Source organism: Hirundo rustica, chromosome 3 (genome assembly GCF_015227805.2).
Source record: "Hirundo rustica isolate bHirRus1 chromosome 3, bHirRus1.pri.v3, whole genome shotgun sequence".
NCBI classification, from domain to species: Eukaryota; Metazoa; Chordata; class Aves; order Passeriformes; family Hirundinidae; genus Hirundo; species Hirundo rustica.
Genome location: NC_053452.1, coordinates 86,066,937 through 86,091,962, shown reverse-complemented (window position 1 = coordinate 86,091,962; position 25,026 = coordinate 86,066,937). Strand labels below are relative to the sequence as shown.

Sequence of the window (25,026 nt, the reverse complement as noted above, 5' to 3'; positions counted from 1 at the left end):
AAGAATAGAAGAGAAGAGGTAAAATACTGTAAGACAAGTTCACCTTAAGTGGTAGGAAATCTCTTTTGAAAGTAATTATAATTAAACTCTGAACAGAATAAAAATTACATTGTAATAGACAATATGGAAAAGGTTGTGTTCATTACTGGAGACTTAAAGGAGATGAGACACTTGTCAGGTCTAGAATTGGTCCGTCAGAGAGAAACACTCTAAGGTTTTTGTGAAGTCCAATCTACAGCACTCTATCAGTATATTTGAGAGACTTACGTTGAAGTTAGTTGTTTTCATGTTGTTTGTTCTTCCTTCTCCCCTCCCTGAATAACAGCGTTGTAGATTTTATTTAAAAGTCTAGACTTCCAAATACAGCTTTGTATATTTTCTTTTACAAAATTAGGAATATACTTACCTATGGATAATTACGTCTACTGATGCCCCCTAACTTTTTGACTCAGAGGATATGAATTAGATTATATTTCAGAACAAGAGCTGAAATAAACCACTTTTTAACAAAATGGTAGTATTATAACAGATGGACAGTAGAGCCCTATTTTTCTCTCTTGCTGATTTGCTGGAAACAGTTTTGATCCTTGAACTTTATACGATGTCATTCATGTCATTTGGAATGGTGAGGGTAGTTACTGTTTTTTTAAGGCACTGCTTTGCTAGTAAAAGTCATTCTATTGACTTGCTTATACAAGCAGAAAATTACTTTCAGCTGTACATATGAATTTGTGATATGAAAGTCAAGTCAGTTTCAGTATAGCAAGACCAAAACAACAATGAGGACACAATTCCTTTTCTCCTCCTATGGAAAAAATAAGTTCCATCATTTGACCAAGTAATGTTCATATAACTTGACTGGCAAGCTGATCTTGCCTTGACACAGGCCTGGTAATTTTTTTTTTTTTTTTTTTTTTTTTTTGTTTTGTTTTGTTTTGTTTTGTTTAATGGTCTGATTTTGTACAGAGTTTAATCCTTCATATATTTCTCTTTTGCCCAGTATACTCTAGGACATTTAAAAATATTGATCCCTACTACTACCTATATGCAGTTGCACCAGGCCTGCCTTTTTTTTTTTCCTCTTCCCGTCATCTACCCTCTATTTATTCCCAGCTGTTTTGTTAATTAGTTTTGGGGGTTTTTTTTCCAAAATGATTCCATGGTTGAAGTTCCTTTGATGATCTACAAGTTTAAGTTTATAATATGTCCTCTATGGCCCCTGAAAATGTTTTTCCTGCTACTACTTCATTATGCTTTGTTTTTTTTTTCATTATTATCCTTTTCACTGTGTCTCGAAATGTCTGCTTTTTTCCTTGTAAATTGGGTGCTATTTCTTCAGAATGGAGATATTTCTTTTCAATCCCCAGTCTCTACTCAGGAAAACAACTAGACATAAGGTTAAATGGCAGATTCTGAACTGATTTAGGAATGGTTTCTCATTGTAATAGCATGTTCCCCAGACTGATTTAAGATTGCAGTCAGTGATAGTTAATAATATGTAGTGTTGCTATTATTTACCCTCTAAATTTCTGCTGTTGCAAGCAGTTGTTGTATGTATTAGCAGTTAGCCCAAGAGGAGTGGCACTGATTGGTACTTTCGTTATGCTTTTGGCCGGAGACATCACTTAGTGAAGATCTGAGCAAATAAAACTGAGGAGCACAGCCCAGGGATTAGGGCATGTATAAGGGTCAGCAAACCTGCAAAATACAAGCCCACAGATGTGTTAGATTTGTTCTGAGGTGCTTCACTGCAATGGGAATCAAAACAGGATCTTTGCCATAAGCTGGTCACTACTATCTAAACGAGAGACAAAGCTCAACAGTTACCTGTTGCCTAATCATAAATACATACCAGGCAGATTGAGCCAAGTAAAGCTTGTCCTGATTTCATGTTGATTTTTATATTGCATGCCCTTAACTGTTATGTTGAATACCCCCATTCCCATTTAATATAATGTACAGTGAAATAACTGTTTGCATTAGGTCTGAGACATACTGTCTTTCTGGCTCTTTCCAACCACGTAAAGAAATAGTTATTACATGTTGTTACACGTTGGTGTTGTACCGTGGCTCACAGGCATTCAGCGTTCAGTGAAAGGGAGCATGTTCTGAAAATTCCTATTGAATTACCTAGTTAATTCTATCAAATGCTCTTTAATATCTGTAGTGGATATCAGCATATTAAGGGCTTTGACTGAGTGCACTGATGCATTAACATTTTCTTTAACTCTTGCTTTGGAGAGAAAAAGAAACTAACTACTACCTAACAACCTATTTGCTCTTAAAACATCTGAAAGACCTACCTAACTGTTCAAATAATGTTCGTGTCCCTGAAACCTTTGTTATTTGCATGTTCCATAAATCAAACCCTTTTCCTTATTACACGGACTGGAAGAATGCCTCAGAAAGGGAAATATTAGATACTTGTGCCGAGTTTATGCAAACATTATGCTACTTTTCAATAAATCCATTTGTTTTGGTACTGTAAATTGCTATGCATATGTGTTGCATTACAAACACATGACATCCCCAAAAAATAAGCAACATCAGTCTATAATATAGTATATATAATTCTAAATTGAATGAGCTTTTTCAAGAAAAAATTACATAATACACTGGTTCTCATTCTCAGCTCAGGTCCTTTTTGTTGACTTTAGTTGTGTAACATAATGTACTGACATGTACAGCAGGGATTAAGAGAATTGAGCAGAAGAGGAAGCTGGCTGCACACACTTTCAGTATATGTTTTCAAGTGATGAAAAATGACCCCAGTTCTTGTACACAAATGTGTGTAGCTTAGTTTTAGCTTAATAATTTACTCGCATTCTTTGGCTGCATTCCAGAAAAGGATGACCTTATGCCCTAGAACTTCTATTATAATTAATAGTCCTACATTTTTACTGAGATTACATTTTTCCATGTAAATAGCTAGGAGAGATGGAATTACAAAATATCAAAATAATGACCATCATATGGTCTTCAAAAGTATTTTCTAATTTGGAATTGCAGCTTCCTACACAAATGACAGGCTTTTAGGCAGTCCAGCATTTGAACCGATTTGAAAACTTAATGGTACGCCATATAGAAGATTTATGCTGGTCTAAATTCAGTATCTTTGGGTACACCTTCTCTTTGTCTCAGATGTGATACTTCTGCGTTAAGCATCCATAAGTATACTTGGGTATTAAATTACACACTTTCATTACTTTTTGGGGTATTTTTCCAGTCTCAAATCCCATATATTTAATTTTACCAAACTAAATATCGTATTTTTTTCCTGTTTTATTGAACGGGCAAACAGGGGTAGATGGTCCCCCTCCCTAGAGAGGAGACGACCTACTAGTCCCAGGATTCATATCCAGCATGCATCTCCGGAGGATGACAGGTACTAGTCAACTCCTCCCAGTTGAAAAATGGTTTACTGCATCTTGCACTCTCAGAGGAGTACACTGAAATTTACAAGTGTGCATATATGTGGAGACTTACAACCTCCAGAAGCCCAAAATAAAACAGCAGTTTAGATATCATCTCTGCATTTTGTTGAACTGTTACAAAGCACAGAAGAATGAACATCTTTTCAAGTTTTCTGTTTGTGTGTATAGTCACAAGACACAAAATACAATGTCTGATAAAACAGGACATCATCTGTGTTTAATGTTCTTTAGTCTGTTTTTACCTGCTTTTGTAAATGGTGCTGGTGCTTTCACTGTGGTGCTTTATAATGTGATAAATACTTGTTGTAGGGCATATTCTTGTGTACGTTTGTTTTCATTGGTTTTGTTTTTCCTTTTCTCAACAAAGTGTTCCTAATGGGAAAAAACACACAGGCTGATATGTTGGAGGTCTTGTTAACAATTTCTAGTTGATGTATGTAAAAATTGGCACTGTTTTTAAATTCTGTCCAAATCAGGATGGCCTCCATGGAGCAGGTTTTCCTAATAAGGTAGGTTTTGATTATGAACATCAGGGCTCTAAATTATTTTTTATGCTGAATATCACCTATAACTAATAGAAGCACATTTGTTTTTTACTTCTCATGAGTTTTCTAATCATATGACTTTTGGTATCCCATTGCTTTGGCAGCAGTATTTTTTTTGTTGTTGTTATTTTATTTCCAGATAGGCTTTATTTTTAGCAGACATTGTAATTTATATTTAAATGCAAATTCAAATTTTTTCTACCAGTATTTTGTATTACAGTAAGTGACTGGATACAGATAATGTAAATATATGGTAATGTAAATAATCTGTACATGAATTTATGAAGTTACACTTAAGACTGAAATACCAGTGGTGTCAATCCTGACCTTCTGCTAAAGTCTACCCACAGTACTGATATTTGTACTGTGGTTTATCTTGTTTTCTTGATGCTGGAAGTATTCCAGTCATACCAAGTGGGAAGAGTGTAACTGTGTGTGGGTAGTATTTATTTTTTTTAATTTGAGTTAAACAGCATTATAAATTACAAAATTAAATTAGTGAAACATCATTTCAAAGTTGTCCTCCCGTACAGATACTGCATTTCCAGAAATTTTGCCAACACATCCCTTTGATGGGACTGTAAAGCTATTAAGAGTTTACAAATGTACTTTAAGTCTTTTAGGCATTTTTAAGTAATTTTGGTTCTCGTTTTTTGAGTTAATGGAAAGATTGCCTTTGACTTCAGAGTATCAGACTTGAAGAAAATCAGTGAATTGAAGTTTTCATCTAAATACTACCATTTTCAGTGCCAAATAGTAAGCCTTTTTATGTCAGCTGAAATTTTGTGGAGAAAAGCTGAAATCATCTAATATCCACCAGCAAACATTTTACAGTGAAGCATCTGTAGGATATGGAATCTTTTATGGGAAAGTTTTTGAGATGGATAAACAGCAGTCTGATTTTCTATGTGAAGTCAGTGCCTTCTTGTGTTTCTAAGTCTTGCATTCAATCTGGTCACCACAACCCAGTGATGAGCAGTCAGGCACTGATGGGCACAGAAGGAATTTAAGCTATCCTCAGTGCTGATGAGTGTTTGCAGCCTACCAGTTCCAGGATTTTCTCCGACATTAAGTTGGAGAAAAGTTCTCAAGTTCTGAGAACATTGAGGTTTTTGCATTGTATATCTGTAGAGAGAACATCAGCAAGGGAATCAAAGGTGCTTTACCTTTGATCTCTACTCTGTAAGTTTACATTTGTTCTGATTAATATTTCTGTTTATTACAGTGGGCCAATACTACTCAGTTCAATACCTAAGTTTTTTTAAGATATGCTCTTATCAATTTGACAACTGAAGTTGTGGCTGTTGGGGAGTGACTGATGGATCAACAGGGATAACTAACTAACTGCTTATGACAGCTTTTGGATCATATTTCACAGATTAATTGACTTTGACAGACTCCATCTTACTCTTCATTGCGTACATTACAGATTTATAGTACAAATGGGTCCAGTTTGTATATAGAGTGCAATCAAGATCTTTTTTTGAATACATTTCTTAAATCTATGACATACACTATTTCTAATTTTGATAAATTACTTTTTTGCAACATGTATTTATTTCAACATAAATTTTGATAAAATTTTTGGCAAGATTGTTCTTCTGCAATTTATTCACTTGCCATATCAGGAAGAAGTGACTCCTTGATACATTGATGAGATGAAGACATGAGTTATTTCAGTATTAAAAATTTTAACCAGCAAATGTTTGGTTAGTGTCATGTATTTCTATAAAATATTTTAAAGATAGGTTTTCTATTGAATTTGATATCATAATTCCTTGAAAGTTTTTTGGTTTCTTCTATTAGAAATTAGAAAGTCTAAATGTCTAATGCCTACAGTGTAGACAGATGGGTATCTGGAGAACTGTGAAATTGTAAGTGATGATAAAAACAAGGTGAATGAAAGCTGAGCATTTAATGGTAGGTGAAATTTTTTTTTTCACGCTGTTAGTTTGAAAAAATCTGCGCATAATATCAGCATATAACCAAGATTGGATAAAACAAGCCTTTTAAAAAAGGAATTCTCGTATCTTTTCATTTAAGAGATGTAGCCTTTTTCAGTCATGCATGCATGTATAAGAATGCTTGTCCCAGAGTCACCTGAAGCCAGCTGCAGAGCAAGTGCCCTCCTGGTACTTGCAGGTACCGTGTGGAGCCAGCCTTTGAGAAAAGTTCAATAAAAGTGAGGAAGCATTGAACATTGCATTCTTGGTGGCTTCAAGGCTACATAAAGCAGCACTCACTGCAAACAACTGAGGGCTCTTGTACATGACAATAATAAATAATTTAAAAATATTGGACTCTGAATTGTATAAAAAAATTATGTTTTCATTTCAGAAGTAATAATTTTTAATTTCAGTGGGAATATGGTCAAATTTCTGTGTGTAGATTTGTTAACACAAATCTGTTAAATGTACTGAGGCACACAGAACTTTGGAACATGAACTGTAAATAGCTTTTCTGTATATAAAACAAAATGTAGTTCTTGTCTTTAAATGATATATATTGTTCAATGATTTAGTGTGACAGTTGGAAGATTAGAGAGAAATTTTAGGCTTTCCTGACCCTAATGGAGGTATAGATGCAAATATATTGGAAAATTTAGATTATTAGTGGGACACAGATTTTGCTTTTTCTCATCAAAATCCAAATTTGTTATTTGAAAAAAAAAAATCCATTAATAGATCTTATAATATGTTTCAGTCAAAACTAATAATAAACCAACAGAATAATAATTTTTGCCAAATTGAAAGCTAAAACATTCCTATATACCTTTTATTAAAAAAAAAATCTGAGTCATTCTCCTTAGCTCCTGAATTATTGCTAATTGTTACTGTAGCAGACTGTGTGACGATAGAATATGAAGGTTTCATCAAAATACGTGAAATTAGGAAATTTACTTGCATTTTCAGGAGAATTTCAAAATATTATGACAAAATATGTATCTTTGTAAGCAAAGAGGTTTTTTAAATGTTTATATATTCTCAAGAAGGATAATAGCACCTATTAAATAACAGTTCTGCTGTTCAGCGTACAGAGTATAATGGTTTTTGAAAAATACTGTTGTGAATTTCATTCTATAATTCATTACATCTTGTTGATCTTACATCTAAAATTTTATAGTGTTTGGAATAGGAAAATGAGATACACAGCTTTTTTCAATAGGTAGTGACTTAATGCTTTTTGTGTATTTGACTGCATGTCTCCACCTTCACTGCATGTGACCATCTCTCTGTTTCTGCCCATTCCGTCCAAATTCACATCCATGTTTCCAAATATTGTGAAGAACAAGGACGCTGGAGTCTTGCATTCCAAAACAGGACAGTGTAGACCACCTAAGTGCTAAACCTGGAGCAGCACAGAGGTATCTTTATTTACTCAAATCATAGATCAAAGTAACTGAGGTATTGGTTATAGCATATCCTTCATATGCTCTGCATACTTTCACACATTTTCTCTATTTTTTTCCCCTGATTTTATGTACAAGTACATATATGCATGTATATCATTCATGGATAATATTTTTTTTTCTCCCATGAAGTACATTTAGGAAGTAAATCGGAGCATGTTGAGCTAATTGGAAATGTATATAGCATCATCTTAGCCAGAGGGAGAAAACAAAAAGGAAACTGATTTTAAATAATTTCTAGGATGTGCTGCTCTCAAGGACAGCCCTGAGAGCAGAGAAAAAAGTCTATCCAGCTTGTTAATGCTGTATATTATTGTGTTACTTGTCACAGCAAAGCACGTTCTACTCTCGGCTTTTCCATCTGACTGAAACTATTCACTATGTGCTCTCTTTGTCCACTGTATGTAATGTCACAATCTAGGCAAGCAAAATAAAGAGTGAGAGAAATTAAGCCCCAAACAGGACCAACTAAACAGAAAATTAAAAGGGTGACATAATTTGAATGGTAATGCTGCTGCATACAGTGGATCTAGCCATAAGAACTTTGCTAACTGTAGGTTTTAAGTAAAGCTGCAGCATTTAATATGTGTGTTTTCTGTTGTATCCACTTTATATTTGTTCTGGTATAGGAAAAAAATTGAAAAACAATGTGAATATACAAAAAATAAATTTGAAAAAAATAGATTTAGGACAAAAGGGATTTCAAATTTTAATCTGACCTATTTTTTCTGAGAAAATACATTTTTTAAAATCCAGAGAGCATCAGGTAATGTTCTCTGCTCATGCAGATGGCATTTTGTATTTTGCTGCAGTGTTTTCTTTGTTGTGGAATCAACTGCATCACAATAAAATGCTCCTCAAATATTGCAGTGGGTAAAAATAATGAAAATCCACCGTGATTATGTTCTTTGGGCATAATTTGGGTCACAGCTGTTTAGATCTCTTCCAGTTCAAGCCCTGGATTACTCTTTATAAGCGCAAGGTTTTAAAAGGAAAACTTACTATTTCAAATATTATTTTTGTCTCTCTGTAATTTTGCCCACAGTAATGTATATAGCCTAATATATGACATTGATTGTATCATTGCAAGGTCTTCCAAGTATGAAAGTTTGTCAGCATTTCTGGTCTAGGATTGAATACTCATCACTCCCTGGTTTTACTACTCCTGAAACACAGTGTGCACTTTTTCTTCTGGAAAAATAATACATATTGATGGTTTTCTGAGGTTTAAAGTAGTAAATCCTAAATTGCAAATGCAACCATTCCTATGGATAGTACAGAAAATTTTGGAACACAAGACATGCAGAGATTTACAGTCCTGGGTAATATTGGTGAAATGTGGCTTTACATTTGTTCTTATATGTATAGACTCCTATTACTGTTAATTTTCTTATTTAATATCAAAGTGAGTGCTTAGATTGTAAGAGGTAACTAGTACCTCATTATCCAAATGTCAGATGAATTCTGTAAAAGATTTGTATAGGAAAGGAGTGAAGGAGTGAAATAATTTCTAACTTACTTATATTGACTAGGAAGAAAATAGAATTGATTTAATCTGTTTCTAAAAACTTTAAAAGGTAATAGAATGAGATTTTTGAAAAAACAATTTTTTAATAATATAGTGACAGCCTTTTTTAAATCTGATATGACACAGTATTTGTTTTGCTTTTCAAATTTAGATTTAAAAGCAATTCTTAAATCTATTTAAACCTTCAAATTGTAGTTTTGGTTCTTTCTGCAAGGTTTTTTTTCCTGCTGTGTACTCTGAATTTGTTTCTCATGCAGTAAAGAGATAACATATAGGGCTATGAGGAGTCGTTGTTTCTAGTCAAATGCAGGCTGTGAAGTTGAAACTAGTTGCAGGCTCAGTCAGGATTAATGTTTTCTTCCCTGTTTTTGTCCCTCATAAGCTCCACACCATGAGCCTCAATCAAACCTAATTAATGCAATGTCTCTGAAACCTTGACTTCACCAGCCTGTTTATGATGATAGTTGTCACTTTCTCATCTGTCAACCCTTTCTTTTATTACTTTTTTAATACATGAATAAATAATCTTCATATTTCTGTATTCTTTTTCTTCTTTGTTTATTTCTTTTCTGACATGTCACTTCACAGGCAGTCCAGAAAAGTGGAAAGATATAGCAGCCAAAAACAAACTAGGAAAGGCCCTGCAGCTGAAACAGAAAGGTAGGAGTGTTGATTGATGTGTAAGCATCTCTTATTATCAGTCTGATTCCAGAGTTTGGAATATACCTCTAATATTACTTTTTTAGAATGTCCGTGGCAGTACCAAAAACTATGTTGCCATAATTTACGGTATTATATATTTTGTATCTCTATTTTTAGCACTTTGTTGCATACATACGGAATTTTTCTGACATTCTCCATCATTGCAGATATGCTCAATGGCAAAGACTAGAAAGGCATTTCTGAACTTTAACACTGACTCTTTTTCCAAAAATCCTTATTTTACATTAACTTTGAGGATGAAAAACCACAATGGATTATATAAATAGATAGCTATAACAGATGTCTCTGATCAAATGAATTTCACTTAAAATATAAAAAATTTAAGTTACAATTAAAATCTATCACTACATAAAATTAATATGAAAACTGGAACTTTTTATATTAATTGAATTTATCTGAATTTGTATTGTCAGTATATCTTTTAACTTTGATGTTGCAGTAGTTTGAGGTTACATGTTCAAATTCTTAAGATAAAGTGAAAAAATAAAGATATATACTGAATAATAAGTACATCTAGGTGAGTTTTAAACCCTGTCTATTGACTGAAATAAGAGCAGTGAGGAGGGAGGAGATCCTGCCTTTTTCAGAAATTGATTTATGTTCTTTTGATTTCCAGAGGTGGAATGTACATCTGTTTACATTGTGAGCACTTTAAAACTTCCATGAACAATACAGACATCTCAATTTTCAATGAAAATACACATTATGTAGCAAAACTTTAGCACTTTTCTTTAGTTTTACTGCTTCTAGTCCCAGATTATTGTTCCTGATCCAAAAGCAATGGCTACATTTTCCTTGAGTCAGATGACTGTTGTCACAACAACCCAGGTGCTTTTTCAGTTTGAGTCAGAGAGATTACCTAAATGGTGACTGAAATGCTTGCTGTGATTGCATCTGTTGTGGGACTCTTGTGCCGTGGAGATTACTAAAACCCTTTTTTTCCACTGTTTCTTCTGACTTCTGAAAAGTAACTGATGTCCAAGGGGTTTGGTTCTTGGTAATTCAGCAATGAACCCAGGGAGTAAGAGCATAGGGAAACATGAATTGTACTGCTTCTTTCTACATCTCCACAGAACATGCTGTAGGCTTCTGTTTCCATAAAATGAGTCACTAGTATTAGATGTGAGACAAAAATGTTTCTATAAGTCTGAATGCTGTAGTTTAGTATACCATCATAGATGTAATATTGCACTAGTGCCAGAAAAATTTTGATAATAGGACAGGCAATGAATTTTCCGGTCAAATACTGCCAGGCATTGGGAAGGTGTGCCTGGAGCTAACAACTGAACAGCATCTTTTTGGCCCTGATGTTTTAGAGGTCTGCTACCATGTCTTTCTAGAAGGGGACTTGCAGCCCCACGAAGGACTGAGCAGTCAGTCATTTGGGGAAATCACCGCACTCGCTCCAGGTGAGTGAGCAGCTTAGTGTCACACCCTTACGCTCCCTACATCACCTGGCATCCAGAGGCTCCGTGCCACCTTCTCGACTTACAACAAGGTTGCTATTATGTGTTTAGCACAACTTTCATGCTCTGCTTCCAAGGTTTCCAGTGTGGTGTTGTACTCTGAGCACACACAGCACATTCAGTCATTCTAGCACCATGGATTATTTTCTCTTCATGATATTTACACTTCTCCCACATCCTTTATGCCACCTACCTTCACCATCCGGATGGCACTTCTTGCTGATGAACTTAAATAGTTATGCATATTAAGATTAAAAGACTGGCTGTGTCTCGTCCTTCCATTGTTGTGTTTTGTTCTGTATCCATATGAAAATTATCAAAGTATTTTTCTTAAACACTGTGCAGAAAATTACGTTGTTCACACAGCAAACTCTGATCTTACAGGCTAAGAGAAAGTCAGTTGATCTACCTAGTGAAAGCCAACAGTATTCTGAGCTTGCCCAAATATGCTACTTTAAATTACAAATTATCTACTTGCAACTGGATAAACAGTGCTTATCCACTATAGTGAGTGTGACACTACTGTAACTGGCAAGGGCATTTCACAGTAAGCTCTCCTCAGAGATCTGCCGCTTCTCATCTTTGTTTTACTTTCTTAAGCCTTTTCCCTATAGTTATTATAGGTGCCCACACTTATTTTAAATGTTAGGGTTCCAAAGGTGTTTGATGAGTTGCACCCTGAAACTGTTTCTGTGAATAAGACATCGAGTAGCCAAAATGTTCTGAAACAGTGCTAGCTAGAATTCAGCTGAAGTGATTTAGGGTATTTACTTAGGTATGAATTTTAAAAGTCTTGTGCATGTTTTGCATGCACACACAGGCACTTGCAAGCCCACACACCCTCCTTTCCCCCACCCCAATACAAAGGTTCAGGGTCTTTTTCCTTCTTTGAGTTCTGGGAAAAAACTAACACTGTCTTTTGGAAATAGATACTTGCTGTCCAGTGGCCTTGTGCAATTCTTGCATCAGCAATAAGGGAGTACTAAATTTAATAAAACATAAAAGTGGCATTTTTTATTGCCCTTGTATGAGTGCAGGAGAATGTATATAAATTGTGAGTAATAATCGTAAGTGGTTCTTAGAAAACTGATTCTCATTCAATGGTTTTTCACTATTACTTTATCAAAAAATACCAAACTAGAACAAACCCACAAATAAATAAATTAATTAAACAAACAAACAAACAAAAGGAAATAATTTATCTATAGCTGCAGGTAGTTAGAGAAATTAAATGTAAGGCCTTATAAGTTGACTGGGGGTTTAGACCTGAGTATGTGCATATTGCATAGACTAAATGCAAACTTTTTCAAACCCATCTTCAGTACCTGCAGCTTAACTTGTGTTTAAAATTCAGAATATAAAATGTCTCTTCATTTGCCTTATTTTGCTTTTATCTCAATTTCATTTGCAGAACACATCAGCAAGGAAGTCCCACGCAGTCTCCTCCTGCAGACACCTCCTTCAGCAGTCGTAGGGGAAGACAGCTACCACAAGTTCCAGTAAGAAGTGGCAGTATAGAGCAAGGTATCAAATAATGAGCTTGTGACTGCTCAAACTCTTTGATTTCCTACTTTACTTTAAGTCTTCTTGCATAACTACATGTCCAGTGCTATAATTCTGCCAGTAAAACAATAGAAGGGAATGAAAGCATCTTTGTAGTTTGGGAAATACAGTGAAGTTTGACAGGCGGGTTATTACATGTAGTTTAATTGCCTTACTTTTCTAATATCCTTTCATGTTTGAATTTCATATTAGAGTCATGGTAGTTTTCAACATGTCTAGTATGTTATCAGAAAAAAAAAATAGGGGCAAGGATTTTGACAGTCTTACTCATTTCTTATTTTGTGGTTTATTTGTTGTTGTGCATTATTAACGTAGACTAATAAAAAATGTCACAGATCTGTTTTCCTTCTGGAGTTCATAGTTCAGTGAAAAAGAATGAAAACAATTACCATGGGAGATGTGAGAGTACAGGTCACCATTCCTTTCTTGTTCAAGAATAAACTGATCAGGCGAAGAATGTTTCTCTTTTCTGAAAATGACAATGTATACCTGATGATTATGGAAGATGTTTCTTGCATACTAAGATCAAATAAGAATGTACATTGCTGTTTCCTTTTCTAGCAACATACTACACACAGAGAATGAGCTGTTATGGTAAAATGAAGTGGCACAATGGATAATATTTGTGCATTCATGTTTCCTTCTGTGTTTAAAACATCTTGTTTTCTCATTGACTACGAGCAACAACTGAGATTGCCACATACTGCAATGTTTTCTTCTTTGTGGAAATTAAGGAAATGATTATAATGATGAAATATTGTAGTGCATTGCAGAACTGTTAGCAGATCACGTTCTTGAGCAGATAAAGCTGCTGACCGTAACCACCTTATCATGACAGATTACCACTGAGGTTTTCTTGTATGATGACTTGCATTAATCTGCAATCAGTTGGCATTAATGTTAGGGCTTTGAGCTGTGATGGCATACAAACCCCTCAATTAGCACATATAAAATGTACTCTTGTTTTATAAATGTATTTATTTTGAATGACTAATATACAGATATAAGTGACTTCTATTAACTTTAAACCTGCTATTCAGGTCCTTTTGTTTTGTAGTGACTAGTACTGTCTGAATTATTAACTAGTTAAAAATGACATTCAGAGTTTCTACTTCTGCATATTAGCATGTCGGGACCTTTATAGGGAAATGTAATAAGTAATGAATTTCAACTTTCTTCCATATTTCTACTTCAATTTCAAAACTTGGTACAATATATAATGATGAATCAGCTTTATTTTGATCAATTTAATTTTAATTTGACTTTCCTTTGCATAGTCATATATCATTTTTCTGCTGGTCTTGGTAACTGGTGTGTGAGAGTAAAATACCAATTTATGTTTTGTTGAAGGCATTGGAAATGAATGTAGAACTTACTTAAAAATGAGTAGAAATGGGATGTGTACAGAAGAGGAAAGAAAAAAATGAAAGTTAAGCAGAAGGCTAAAGCTACTCTACGTTTATAAAGTTGTTGATACTGTGAACACTTGTAAAGTAATGCTGTTGCAGTGAACTCTTGTTTACACTTGTGCTTCATATGCTTGCGCCTTTTATAAAAAACGTGCAGGTAGGATGCGTCGTGGTCAGCTTTGTTACAAATTGTGTCGTCTGTGTCACTATGGCTGTTTTGCAGCACATGGAATCAGTGGGTAAAGAAATTTCCTTCTCTATACAGTACTTTGGTTTCATCTGAGTGCCTGACTTTGCTTCTGAAAGGGAGTGTTTCTTATTTTACCCACATTTAATGCTCTGTTCAGGCTCAGAATGTATTTGCAGAGGCGTAATAAGTTGAATAGTTTTTATAATACATGTTTAAAAAATTGTGCCAGTATCTGTTGAAATGCATATGCTAGTATGTCTAACTTAATACTACTGTTAGAAATTAAATTCATTAAGGCCATAAGACCACAGTACTTGCTCTGATTTACAGTACCAGATTTCAACATTAGCTTCACCTCTATAATCTCTGTCAAATGTAGGGACCAGGGTCAAATGTAGTGACCAGAAGTGATCTGACCTTAATGTAGTACTGGACCCAAAACATATTGTGTTCTGTAAAGATTTACATTAACTGTGCTTAGAACCGGAGTGTGCCCTTAATGGTTTAAATTCACAGTCACTGTTGATACAGATGATGTAAAAATCTAGTGCAATATCCAAATATCATCGGAACTATTTCAAAATGCATTTTCTTCCTATATTTTGATGGTCATCTTGATGTCATGTGTTTCAAGGAAAACTTGTATTATATGCCATAAAGTATCATTTTTATAGGAAAGTACTTCTTTACATTCCCTAAAAATCCTGTTGTTTTCTGAGAGTCATATTATCATCTAAATATATACATCTATGAATTTAAATATATGCATGTATTAAGTCAGTTATACAAGGCATAGTGATTGCTGCAGAAAGATTGCGTATTTGTATATCAAGAATGGGCTTCTTATTTGCTGCGTTGCACATTTGGAAGACATAGAAGAATCCAGTGTAATTTTATTACTCTTTAAAGTCCTCATTATGGAACTAATGAGAGTTAATGAAGGAGCAAGAGACTGGTAGCAGTTTTCATGTGGAGAAACAGAGTGATATTTTAAGTACTAATCTTCAATCTTTAGCTATCAATTGTAACTGATCCTATCCACATTAATAAGTCTTGACTGACATTGTATTTCAGGCATTCCATTTTGTTGTCAAGTTTAGCACTAAACAAAAGGTTGTTTCCTTGTCTCTACCAAAAGATGTTTAGTTACTACTCTGGTTGACAGTCTGAGAATTGTAAAAATTCAACTTACGAGAAAACAAGGTAGTTTTACAAGGTCCTGAATTATACATATGCTTTCTTTAAAAAAAACCATAAACTCACAGAGGTAATTGTTACAGAGAAGACGTCTTCGAAGTAGTGATCCTTATTCCATTACAGAAGGAGAGTTATTACTACAGATCAGGAATGGAGAAGCAACCTTAAATGTAGAGGAAATGATCAATTTTAAGGACTAAAACTTTAAAATCATGTTATAATTCACACTGGCAAAAAAATGCAAAAAACCCCAGACTTCTTGGTGATTATGTTCTGAAGGGGAGAGCAACTTTGTCTAGCTTTAGAGTGGAAAAGAGTTATTTTTATTTGAGGCAATACTAACTAAATAATATCAACTTGAAGGCATGCAGACTTTAAAAAGTGGTTGCAGTTAAGATTGTAGGCTTCTGTAATTTTTCAACAATGTGATTTTTATTTTTATTACAGTCATATTCAAGGAAGATGTAGTTGTATATATTTCCTTTGCAACCATGACAGCAGTATTTCTTAGAATGCAATACACATTGCGATGTTGTTGTATTGAAAGGTCTTGAGATTTTCAATATTGAAAGTTAATCCTGTATAGGTGTGTCTGTGTGTGTTTTCAAGACATCACAATCTAATAGTAATTTCCCTAACTTATGCTGCTAAAGAAGTGGTTTTGATTTTTATTTTATTAACGGATGATTTTAACAAAAGGACCTAATGCTTTGAAGATGTTTTGGCTCAGTGACTAAAGCATTGAAATTCTAAGCCGTGGTAAGGACAATGGTGTATTCTCAATATGTCATTCTGTGCTGGGCTGTAAGAGATTTGCATCACTGTTTTTTTTATTTGCACCATGTTTGAGTGGAACTGTGCAAATCGTTAAGAGCGGTGAGGATTCTGCATTGACTTTGCTTTTCAGCTGTTTCTATAAAAACTTTGTGATGTAGTTGCATGGTTTTTAAATTATACTTTCATATAAAGGATACATATGTGATCTTTACTCAATCCGTCCTCTGTCATTGCAGCTATCAAACATAACAGGAATTCTTGCTTGAATAAGATTTGAGGGTGTATGTCTACACTTTTGCATAATGGTTGATCAAGGAAGTGAATACACCAGCAGATAGTAGGGATTATATTATTACTCTAGAGAGTAAATTAAAAAAAAAATAGTACTGTTGAAATTTATGAACCAGCAATATAAATATGCAATGGTTGTAGTATAGCAACAATCTTACAGGGGTAATTAGTGCAAAACAGGTCTTACTCCCTCTATCTGCCTTCTGTTTGGGTCTTCTTTGGGCTTCTTTTTCATAGCTTTCACAATGTAGTTTCCTATTTGAGAAATCATATAATGAGAAGGTTTGTGATAATAGCAGTCTGTTTCCTTGAAAAGAGCATCTGTAAACCGGACTGAAGCAGTGTGGTTGTGTGTGTTTTCAGTGGCATCAGTTACAGCAGTAGGGCTCATGTGGTGGCACCAAGCAAAGGAAACACGCGTCCAGCAGTAGGTGCTGCTGTACCTTAGCTCATGTTGCAAAAAGCTTTGTACAGCACTTGTATGAAAGGTGAGGTGCATGTGTGTGTGCGCTGCTGCTTTACATGAGGGAAAACTACATGAAGACTCTGCTGGGACTGAATGGGGATTACATGTATAAAGTTCATGTGTGTGATGTTCATACAATGGTAGTGGCATCAGAGAGGAACAATGTGTTTTGATGTCCAGTATTTTTTCTTTTAACAAATAAGAATGAGAATTTCATACAGAAAATCAGTATGTTGTCAATTAATACGTTGCGTTGTGAGTACCAAATTGAGATCCCAAAAGAAAAAGAAGTGCTAGTGAAAACAGTTCTGTGTTTCTGTACTTGATCATTGAAATGTCATTGCAGTAAGAGTATGGTTGTGGTAATGGTTAAAGATCAAACCCTTTCAGTCAAAATTTTTTTTCAAATCTATGAGTATAAAAATTGAGTGGCAGAAGAAAAAAATGTCCTTTCAGTTTTAGATTTCAGACTATCAGCGTTGTTTGTTTTGTCTCCATATTTCTGGTTTTATTTTAAAATTATTAGGTGGCACTGCATATTTTGTGGCAGCTTGTGGAATCTTTACTCGTGCTGGAGAGTATTTTTCTTAGCAGTCCTAACTTTTGCAAATGAGGTCAAGCCTCATAATCTTTTATGTTTTCCTAAAAACAGATTTTTATTAGTTGGTTGGTTATTGAGTATTATAGATTTCAGTTAACAGGAAATAAATTTGTAACACTCATTATTGCAGAAGAGGCTTCAAATTGTGCTGTGTGGTTCAGAAGTAAGAGTGATATTTAAAATAATTTTAAGATTTTTATGCCATTCATAAATTTTGGTATGATTATATTCTCTAGCAGAATACTTAAAGATTCCACAATCTGGTTCTCTGTAACATCATTGTTCCTGTTAATTTTAAAGAAAAAGCCATAGGTTTTATTATTTGTCATGGCTTATCACTTTAATTTTTTACATTACTTTTACATGTGCTGGAGTACTGCCTACTGTACATGCCATTGTCACGTGTAACACATTTCTTTATCTAACTTTAAATTTGCTGATTTCTTTTTCTGTTTCCATCATTCCGTGCATTTAATTCATTGAAGAGCAAGAGAATTTTAACTCTCCCACAAAAGGTAAATATTTATGCAATTTTTTAACAAATGTTTGGCATCTGTTGATACTGGCTTTTCCTTCATTACACTCCATGTCAGTATATAGGCTTTAGTTAACAGTGTTAACATGCAAAAAAGTTGTTGTTGAAATATCTCTATGCTATCTGATGCCTCTCTTTAGAATCTGAAAATGGTTTCTCTCGTGATTTCTCATGCTCCTATTGAAATGCAATATACTGGATTTAACAGAGATATTTAACATGGCTCAGAAGGTGCTTGATTGAGTAAAAGTTCACACAAACACTTAAGATTTTCCCTAAACTGTTCTTGAGTTCTGCACAGCACATACTGCTAGTGATGCCATGGTCCTTGGCAGCTGTGAGGGATATTTCCTAGGTGTGGGCATAGGAATAGTTAAAGGTGATGATGGTTAGAAACTACTTTTTGTATGCAGAGAGATTCTGAAGAATGAGCTGTGTTCTGTTTGCATGTCAGTCCCATGTACTACTCCTGTTGTAGGGCAGGTTTTAGGGGCAGACATAAAATGCTCACCTCCTATGAATTTATGCCTGTGTTGATAGCTGAGAATCAGTGAGCTCAAACAACAGGTATCTAAGGCTGTCCCACAAAATGAAAACTCTAGTCTATTATGTCTCTGTCAAAGCCACATTGCAGAAAAGTCCTATTTATTTTTCCTTTTAGCTGAAAGTAGAAATTATTTCAAAATCCAGATGAAGCTTGTAGAGAAAAAAAAAAAATTTAAAAGCTCCCTCACCCTTTTAATGTTAAAATCAAAACTCTACACTGCATAAACATTACTAGCACTGATTAACCTTTTCTAACCTTTAATCCTGAGTCCTCCTTATCTTGGGAAATTCTGGTCTGAATACAGGGTGGGTCACAGCCAAACTGTGAGTTGAATTTGAATCGAAGTATTTCATGCAACTACTTTACTTTCTGAAGGGATGGGTGCTCAGGTAAAAATAAAAATAAAGCAACTTCTTCACTAGGTATGAATTCCAACACCCATGTCAAACATACACAATTATGTTTTCATGCTTATGTTAAAAGGAGATGAAAAAGAAATACATAACTTAGGTGTTAGCAATTATATGTTATTTTTGCAGTGTTTAGAATATACTGTGAAATGTCTTAAGAAAGTGCTAAAAGTGGTTGTTTTTACAAATTATTTCTGTCTCAGTATCTATATTTTTCTCAAACAGGACAGTACAAATCAATCTTACCTGTTTGTTGATTATGCCTCTGTCAAGATTTGGGCTGCAGTGGATTTTTTTTGTTTAAAACAATGGACTTTATGCAGACAAACTAGACTGTCTCTAACAGGTTTGTAAAAGAGCTTGTTTCCACAAGATTTGGATGGATATGGCCCAATTTTGGGTGTGTGTAGAAGGTGGTGGGATATTGACATTCACAGATTCCTCTGGCTCAAGGGAGCTGAAGGCAGATGAAACCCAGGGGCTAAAAAGAACTGGGCAAAAGAAGAGCAGCAGGAAGACTGAAGTGCTGGCAGATCTGGGGGACCATAAATATCTTAATTTGAGCTGATTTACACTAATAGCCCACTGTAACTTCTTACAAGAGGTAAAAAGTATAGACAGTAGGTGAATTAAGAGATGAGGATGGGGGAATTACAGGATGTTTTGTGAAAGGAGACATAAGTATGAGGGAAAGCATATACTACAGAAGTGAAAAACACTGACCATATGAGTCTGCAACAAAACAAACATCTGTTCCCTGTAATCAGTGGAAAAGGTTGCTATAAAGTCTTCAGCAGATTATGAAAATGCTGACTTTTTCTCTGCCAAATCCAGCGGTTAGTTGTTTTTTTTCTTTATTTTTTTTATTTATTTTTATATATATATGTATATTTTTTTTTATTTTATTTTAAGAGGTCTGTGTTTGTTTTCATGTTGTTTCCTTTTGCACAGAAGCTTCTCTGTGGATCACCCCTGAAGCTCTTTGAGAAAGAACTGAATGTTGCAGCATGCAGTTCAGGTTTCTATGTTGGCTTATCTTCCTTCTGGAGTGAGTTGTTAAGCTCAAGATGGCCACCATGCCTCTTTTTGTACTGAGAGATCCAAGCTCATCTCCCAGCTTGGAAATCTGACTATGTTCCTTGGTCATTCCTTAATCATGATTGGGAGGAGGTCCAGAGAACTATTAGCTCCCATGGAGAGGGGAAATCCACAAACACAAGCTTGAAGTAGCTACAGCAGGTTGTGATCAGGCAGAGCAGGGTTCAGAGCCATCTCTCTCACTATCTGCATGTTGTCATTCTTTTTTGAAGTTGCATATTCAAAGAAGTCATAGCAAGGTCTCCATCTTGGCAAAAAATTGAGTTTTCAGTGTTACTTACCTTGTATTTCAAAACATTTGTCTGCTCATGATTTTTTTGTGCTTTTTAAATTTCATGGTAGAATTTGCTGTGATTTTTTTAAAGCCAGGAAACCTATTGCAATGATATCTTGTGTATGCATAGGATATTTTGTGTGTGCATACTGCAAAACTCATCCTGAAGGATCAACAGAAATGAACTAGAGAGTCTGTATTATTTCTGAAGTGGATCATGGTGGTCCAACACCAGTGTGACTTTTCTGTGCCATGCAGCCATCTCTGCACTAACAGATTCTCCCATCCAAATCTCGTTGCTGCTTTATTTCCCTGCCTTTGTTATGGACATAATTTCTGCCTAGATTCTTCCTCAGGTGCAACTTCTCAAAACAGATTTTTTTGTTATTATTTCATATATAATTCCTCAAACCAGATTGTTTTTTTTCCCTTAATTCCCATCCACAGAGCATCTAAGTTGCTCAAATGAATGAATCTCCTAGCTTCTGCTGTGTAGAAATGCTGTGTACTGCTTCTAGACTGCATTACAGCTGTTACTGTTTTTCACTGTTCAACCTTTCTTCTTAATATGGAGACTGAAATTGAAGAATAGGTCAGACTTCTCTTGTCTTTTGGAATAAGTGCAGTTCTCTGTTCCCCTGACTGAACCTATTGGGTTTGCCCCAGAAGCACTGTTATTATGAGACAAGTTTATGAGATAAATTTTCACTTCAACTTATTTTCAGTACTTCATGATGTAAGAAATCTTTGTGTCATTTTAGACTTCTTTTCTCTTAAAGTTTGCATCATAAAGGATGGATGTGTGATATGTTCTGGAAAGAGTTACAGCTATCTGAAATCTTGATACCAATTTCTTCCGGTTGTGTAGCTTACTTCTTACTTTGACATTTAATAGTGCAGGTAAGGCTTGGAGGTTTTCCAAGTCATACTGTTTGTCTGAACGTCCTCTTTCTGTCTTGATCATCTAGAACAGAAATACAAAGTGCCTCAGGAGAAAATTCTGTGTTTGTTGCAGACTTCATCATTACAGAAAATGGTATGGCCAATGCTAAGACATCCATAGGTTTTCTACCATCTAGAAAAGCACAGTATGATTATCAGTTTGAATCACAGATCATGTGATGTCACCAGTCATTCCGGCATTAAGCCCATACTTGGGCAAGAATGTCCTTTAGAAAGGTATTTTCACTTAATGACTGCAAGGGATGGAAATTTGTTCCTGGGCTTAATCACTTGACTTTTTAAACATGTATCTTATTACTTATCTGACTTACCTACCCTTTTTTGAAATGAATGAAGGGATTCTTATTAGATGTTATTTATTGACGAAATACACTGTTTTCCAAAATTTTTAGAATTTAGTCTCTTTGAATGTTGCGATATGAAGGAGGTGGATATGTAGAGTTAGAGCTCAGGAATAAAAAACTAATAAAAAACTACAACTAGAAAGGCAGCTACAGCATTTTGCTGTTGCTTGCTTGTTCATTATTGCTGCCTGTGATACAATCCTTATTTAAATGATCCCGCATAAGTTTCATACATTATACTGTCAGCCTAATAAATGGGTGTTTAAGGCATCATGTCATTTGAGAATTTTGCATATAGTGTAGAGTTTAGACCCCCTTTTAAACCTTAAAGGGAGAACTTTAGACCTTAAAATTACTTCTGTTTCTTTTGCACTGGCCACTGCTATTAGTGCTGCTTTTGTAACTCTCAATGATTTTCATAGGGTTGGTCTATTGTTGATGTTAATGCAAGTTTAATTTCTTTTAAAGTCCTATTTCTTGAATTGTTAGATTCATATTCTGTTGATAACAGAAATGTGTCGTATGACACATTCTGTCCAGAAAAGTTTTATTAAAGAAAAAAGGAAAGCCTTATCTGCCTTACTACATCTGATATATTAGTATATCAGATTATTGTTGTGTTGTTTTGTACATAATTGAAAAAGTAGAATGTATTCTGAACATTTAGGATTCCAGCCAGTTCTAACTTCTCCTTCAGTTAAATGGCATTTAGGGGTTGAAACACGTCCATAGTAGTTTTCTTAGGATACTAATAAAGATGAGGGCTGTCAACTAATTAGTGGCACCAGACATTACTCTATAAATCTTAACATAATAGTCATGTATTAAAAGGAATGTGACTAGCACGTACAATTGTAGTAAACAGGTAAAGTCTTAGAAAAATTAAGTGGCTATCTCCTTTAAGAAAATACAACTATTAGTCTGTTCTAATTTTCTTTGGGAGTAGATTTCAGGCTGAAAATAAGATCTGTAGCTATTTTCTCTAGTTTATTCCATGCCTTTTTCAAGTACAGTCTTACAGAATTGCATATTTTAGACTACCCCCTGTCTTATTGCTGCATATGATGCTACACGGTATGGAATGGTCCCTCTGGTCAGTTGGGGTCACCTGTCCCACCTTTTTCTTCTCACAGCCTACTTGGGGACAGAGGGAAGCCAGGGCAGGGGGCTGCAGCATGAGGAACAGAGAAGGCTTTGGTCCTATACAAGCACCGCTCAGCAATTGCTAAAACATTGGGTGTGTTTACACTTAGTCACAGCTAGAAGAACAGGCAGCTGTGAAGAAAACTGCCTCCATCCCAGCCAGACCCAGTACACCTGGAATTACAGGAGTCAGATGGGTTTATGAATAGATTAATGGAATTGAAATATTACATTTTGATTCCATTCATATGTCTGTCTTTTCTCTCTTGCATGGCTTGATTGTTTATGTACATCATTGTTGTTAACCTTCACGTGGTTTACTAGTAGCAAGCTTTGGCTATAAAGTTGCACCCTTTATTTAAGCAGTCTGATCAATGAGTTCTCTTCTCTCAATTACTTTTTCACTGGTCAGTCTCATATCTGAATTATTAATCCTTGAAGAGATGGGAGTTACAGCTCCTTGAAGTGTGACTTCTGACACCAGAAAATAACACGTTGACACAATGGATATTTATTGTAGTTGCACCACTATTTTGAGACAAATATGGTAAATCTTCATATTTTAATTCTAGAGCCACTCTAGAGTTTAAAACTCTTGGGATTATAGTGCTTTGATCTGTAAATTACTGTGTAGTGCTACTTCTCAACACCTCCAGGAAAAACACTCTGTAAATAGTGACGTCCTAAAAGAAAGTAGGTCCATATTTTTCTGAGAGGCAGCCTAAGTAATTTTTATGTCAAGTTTTTGTTACCTGTGGTAACCAGCCATTTTCCAAGAAAGCAATGTGATCATATGGTGTTGCTACCTATGGTGGTTACAGTTTTGCTAATGTGCTTTTGCTCCTGTGTTAGGCTTTTTTCTGCTTCTTGTGATTAACATGTAAAGGTTATACCAAACCACTAGTCAGGCAGATAAAATTTTCCATTACAGAACAGAGCTACATTCAACATATGCTCAGATGTGCATGGTAAACAAAGAAGAGAACACAGTTAGATTTTCTAGAGTAGTTTCATGCAACTGCATGCTTAGAAATAAATTCACAGCTACTTGCTGCTGAATTGCATTGTACTTCATGCACAAAATCAAAATTCTCCATTAGAGAATTTAGATTTATTTCACAGTCCTCATTAATTGTTCTCCTGTTCTTTGATATACATATATATGTATATATATGTATATATATAAAGGAAAACCAGAACATAAATGTGTTAAATTTAAGGATTTAAACATAACAAAAATCAAGAATTACAGAATTAAGGTTGAATATTTGCTCAGTCTTGTCTGAAGTAATAACCTCTGAAATAGCATTTCATTACCTAATAGAATATTCTTTCCAAGGTATCATAGTTAATACAGGATAACATATCATATACATTATTTAGTATAACATACAGTTGACAAGCTAAAGGACCTAAAATTCACACAATGAAAGGGTAATGTTTAGAGTAACTCTAATCTGTGCACCATACACATGTAAGGCTAAATTTTTAAAGGGGTCTCATTTTTCACTCTGATTTCATATCCTCAATCTATTTCATGCATGTATGATAGGATTAAGATACCCATTTTTTAACTTCAGTCCTTAATTGATCTATCTTAATCCTTTCATATCTGTCCTTAAAATACGAGGCCATCTTTAAAAATTTCACCTAAAGTGCTCGATTTTGCCTTCAGATGCCTCCATGCAACTTCCATTGAAGTAATTGGAGCTGTGCCTGCTTATCTGATGGTGGAACTGGACTCATTGCAATTAAGGTACACATTTACTGACATAATTAGTCATCTGGAATAATTGCTGGGCCCAGTGTGACATTCTGCATGTGCAGAATTTGCTAGATTGGACTCTGCATATGTGAGATTGAAGATAATGATAACTTTATTTCATGCCTTGAATTTGTAGTTGTAGCAGAATTGTAATGTAGTTTGCTGTACTTAATTTTCCTGTTTTTTTAATAAGAAATGTGGAAGGAATCCACAATGATGCTTTTATATATATTTTCATACCCAACCAGCGCACAGACATTTTATCATTTCTATGAGCAAGTTACAAGTGGTATGTGCAGGCACAATTGTGATTTGTGCAATAGCTTATAGTTTAAAATATCCAATGTA

At 34.8% G+C, this 25,026-nt stretch overlaps 1 protein-coding gene across 12 annotated transcripts in view; it reads left to right on the top strand.

Annotated features, from left to right (window-relative positions):
- Positions 1-25,026, top strand: part of RIMS1 (regulating synaptic membrane exocytosis 1) — a 299,234-nt gene that overhangs the window by 209,806 nt on the left and 64,402 nt on the right. For 8 of the 12 annotated variants that reach the window (XM_040060043.2, XM_040060049.1, XM_040060046.2 and 5 more), the window contains 2 exons: positions 9,505-9,576; positions 12,517-12,629. In XM_040060043.2, coding sequence (XP_039915977.1) covers positions 9,505-9,576; positions 12,517-12,629 — 185 coding nt within the window. Of the gene's footprint in view, positions 1-3,301; positions 3,386-7,265; positions 7,344-9,504; positions 9,577-12,516; positions 12,630-24,644; positions 24,670-25,026 lie in introns of those variants that run through there. The other 4 variants (XM_058419952.1, XM_040060039.2, XM_040060041.2 and 1 more) reach the window with 3 other exon arrangements.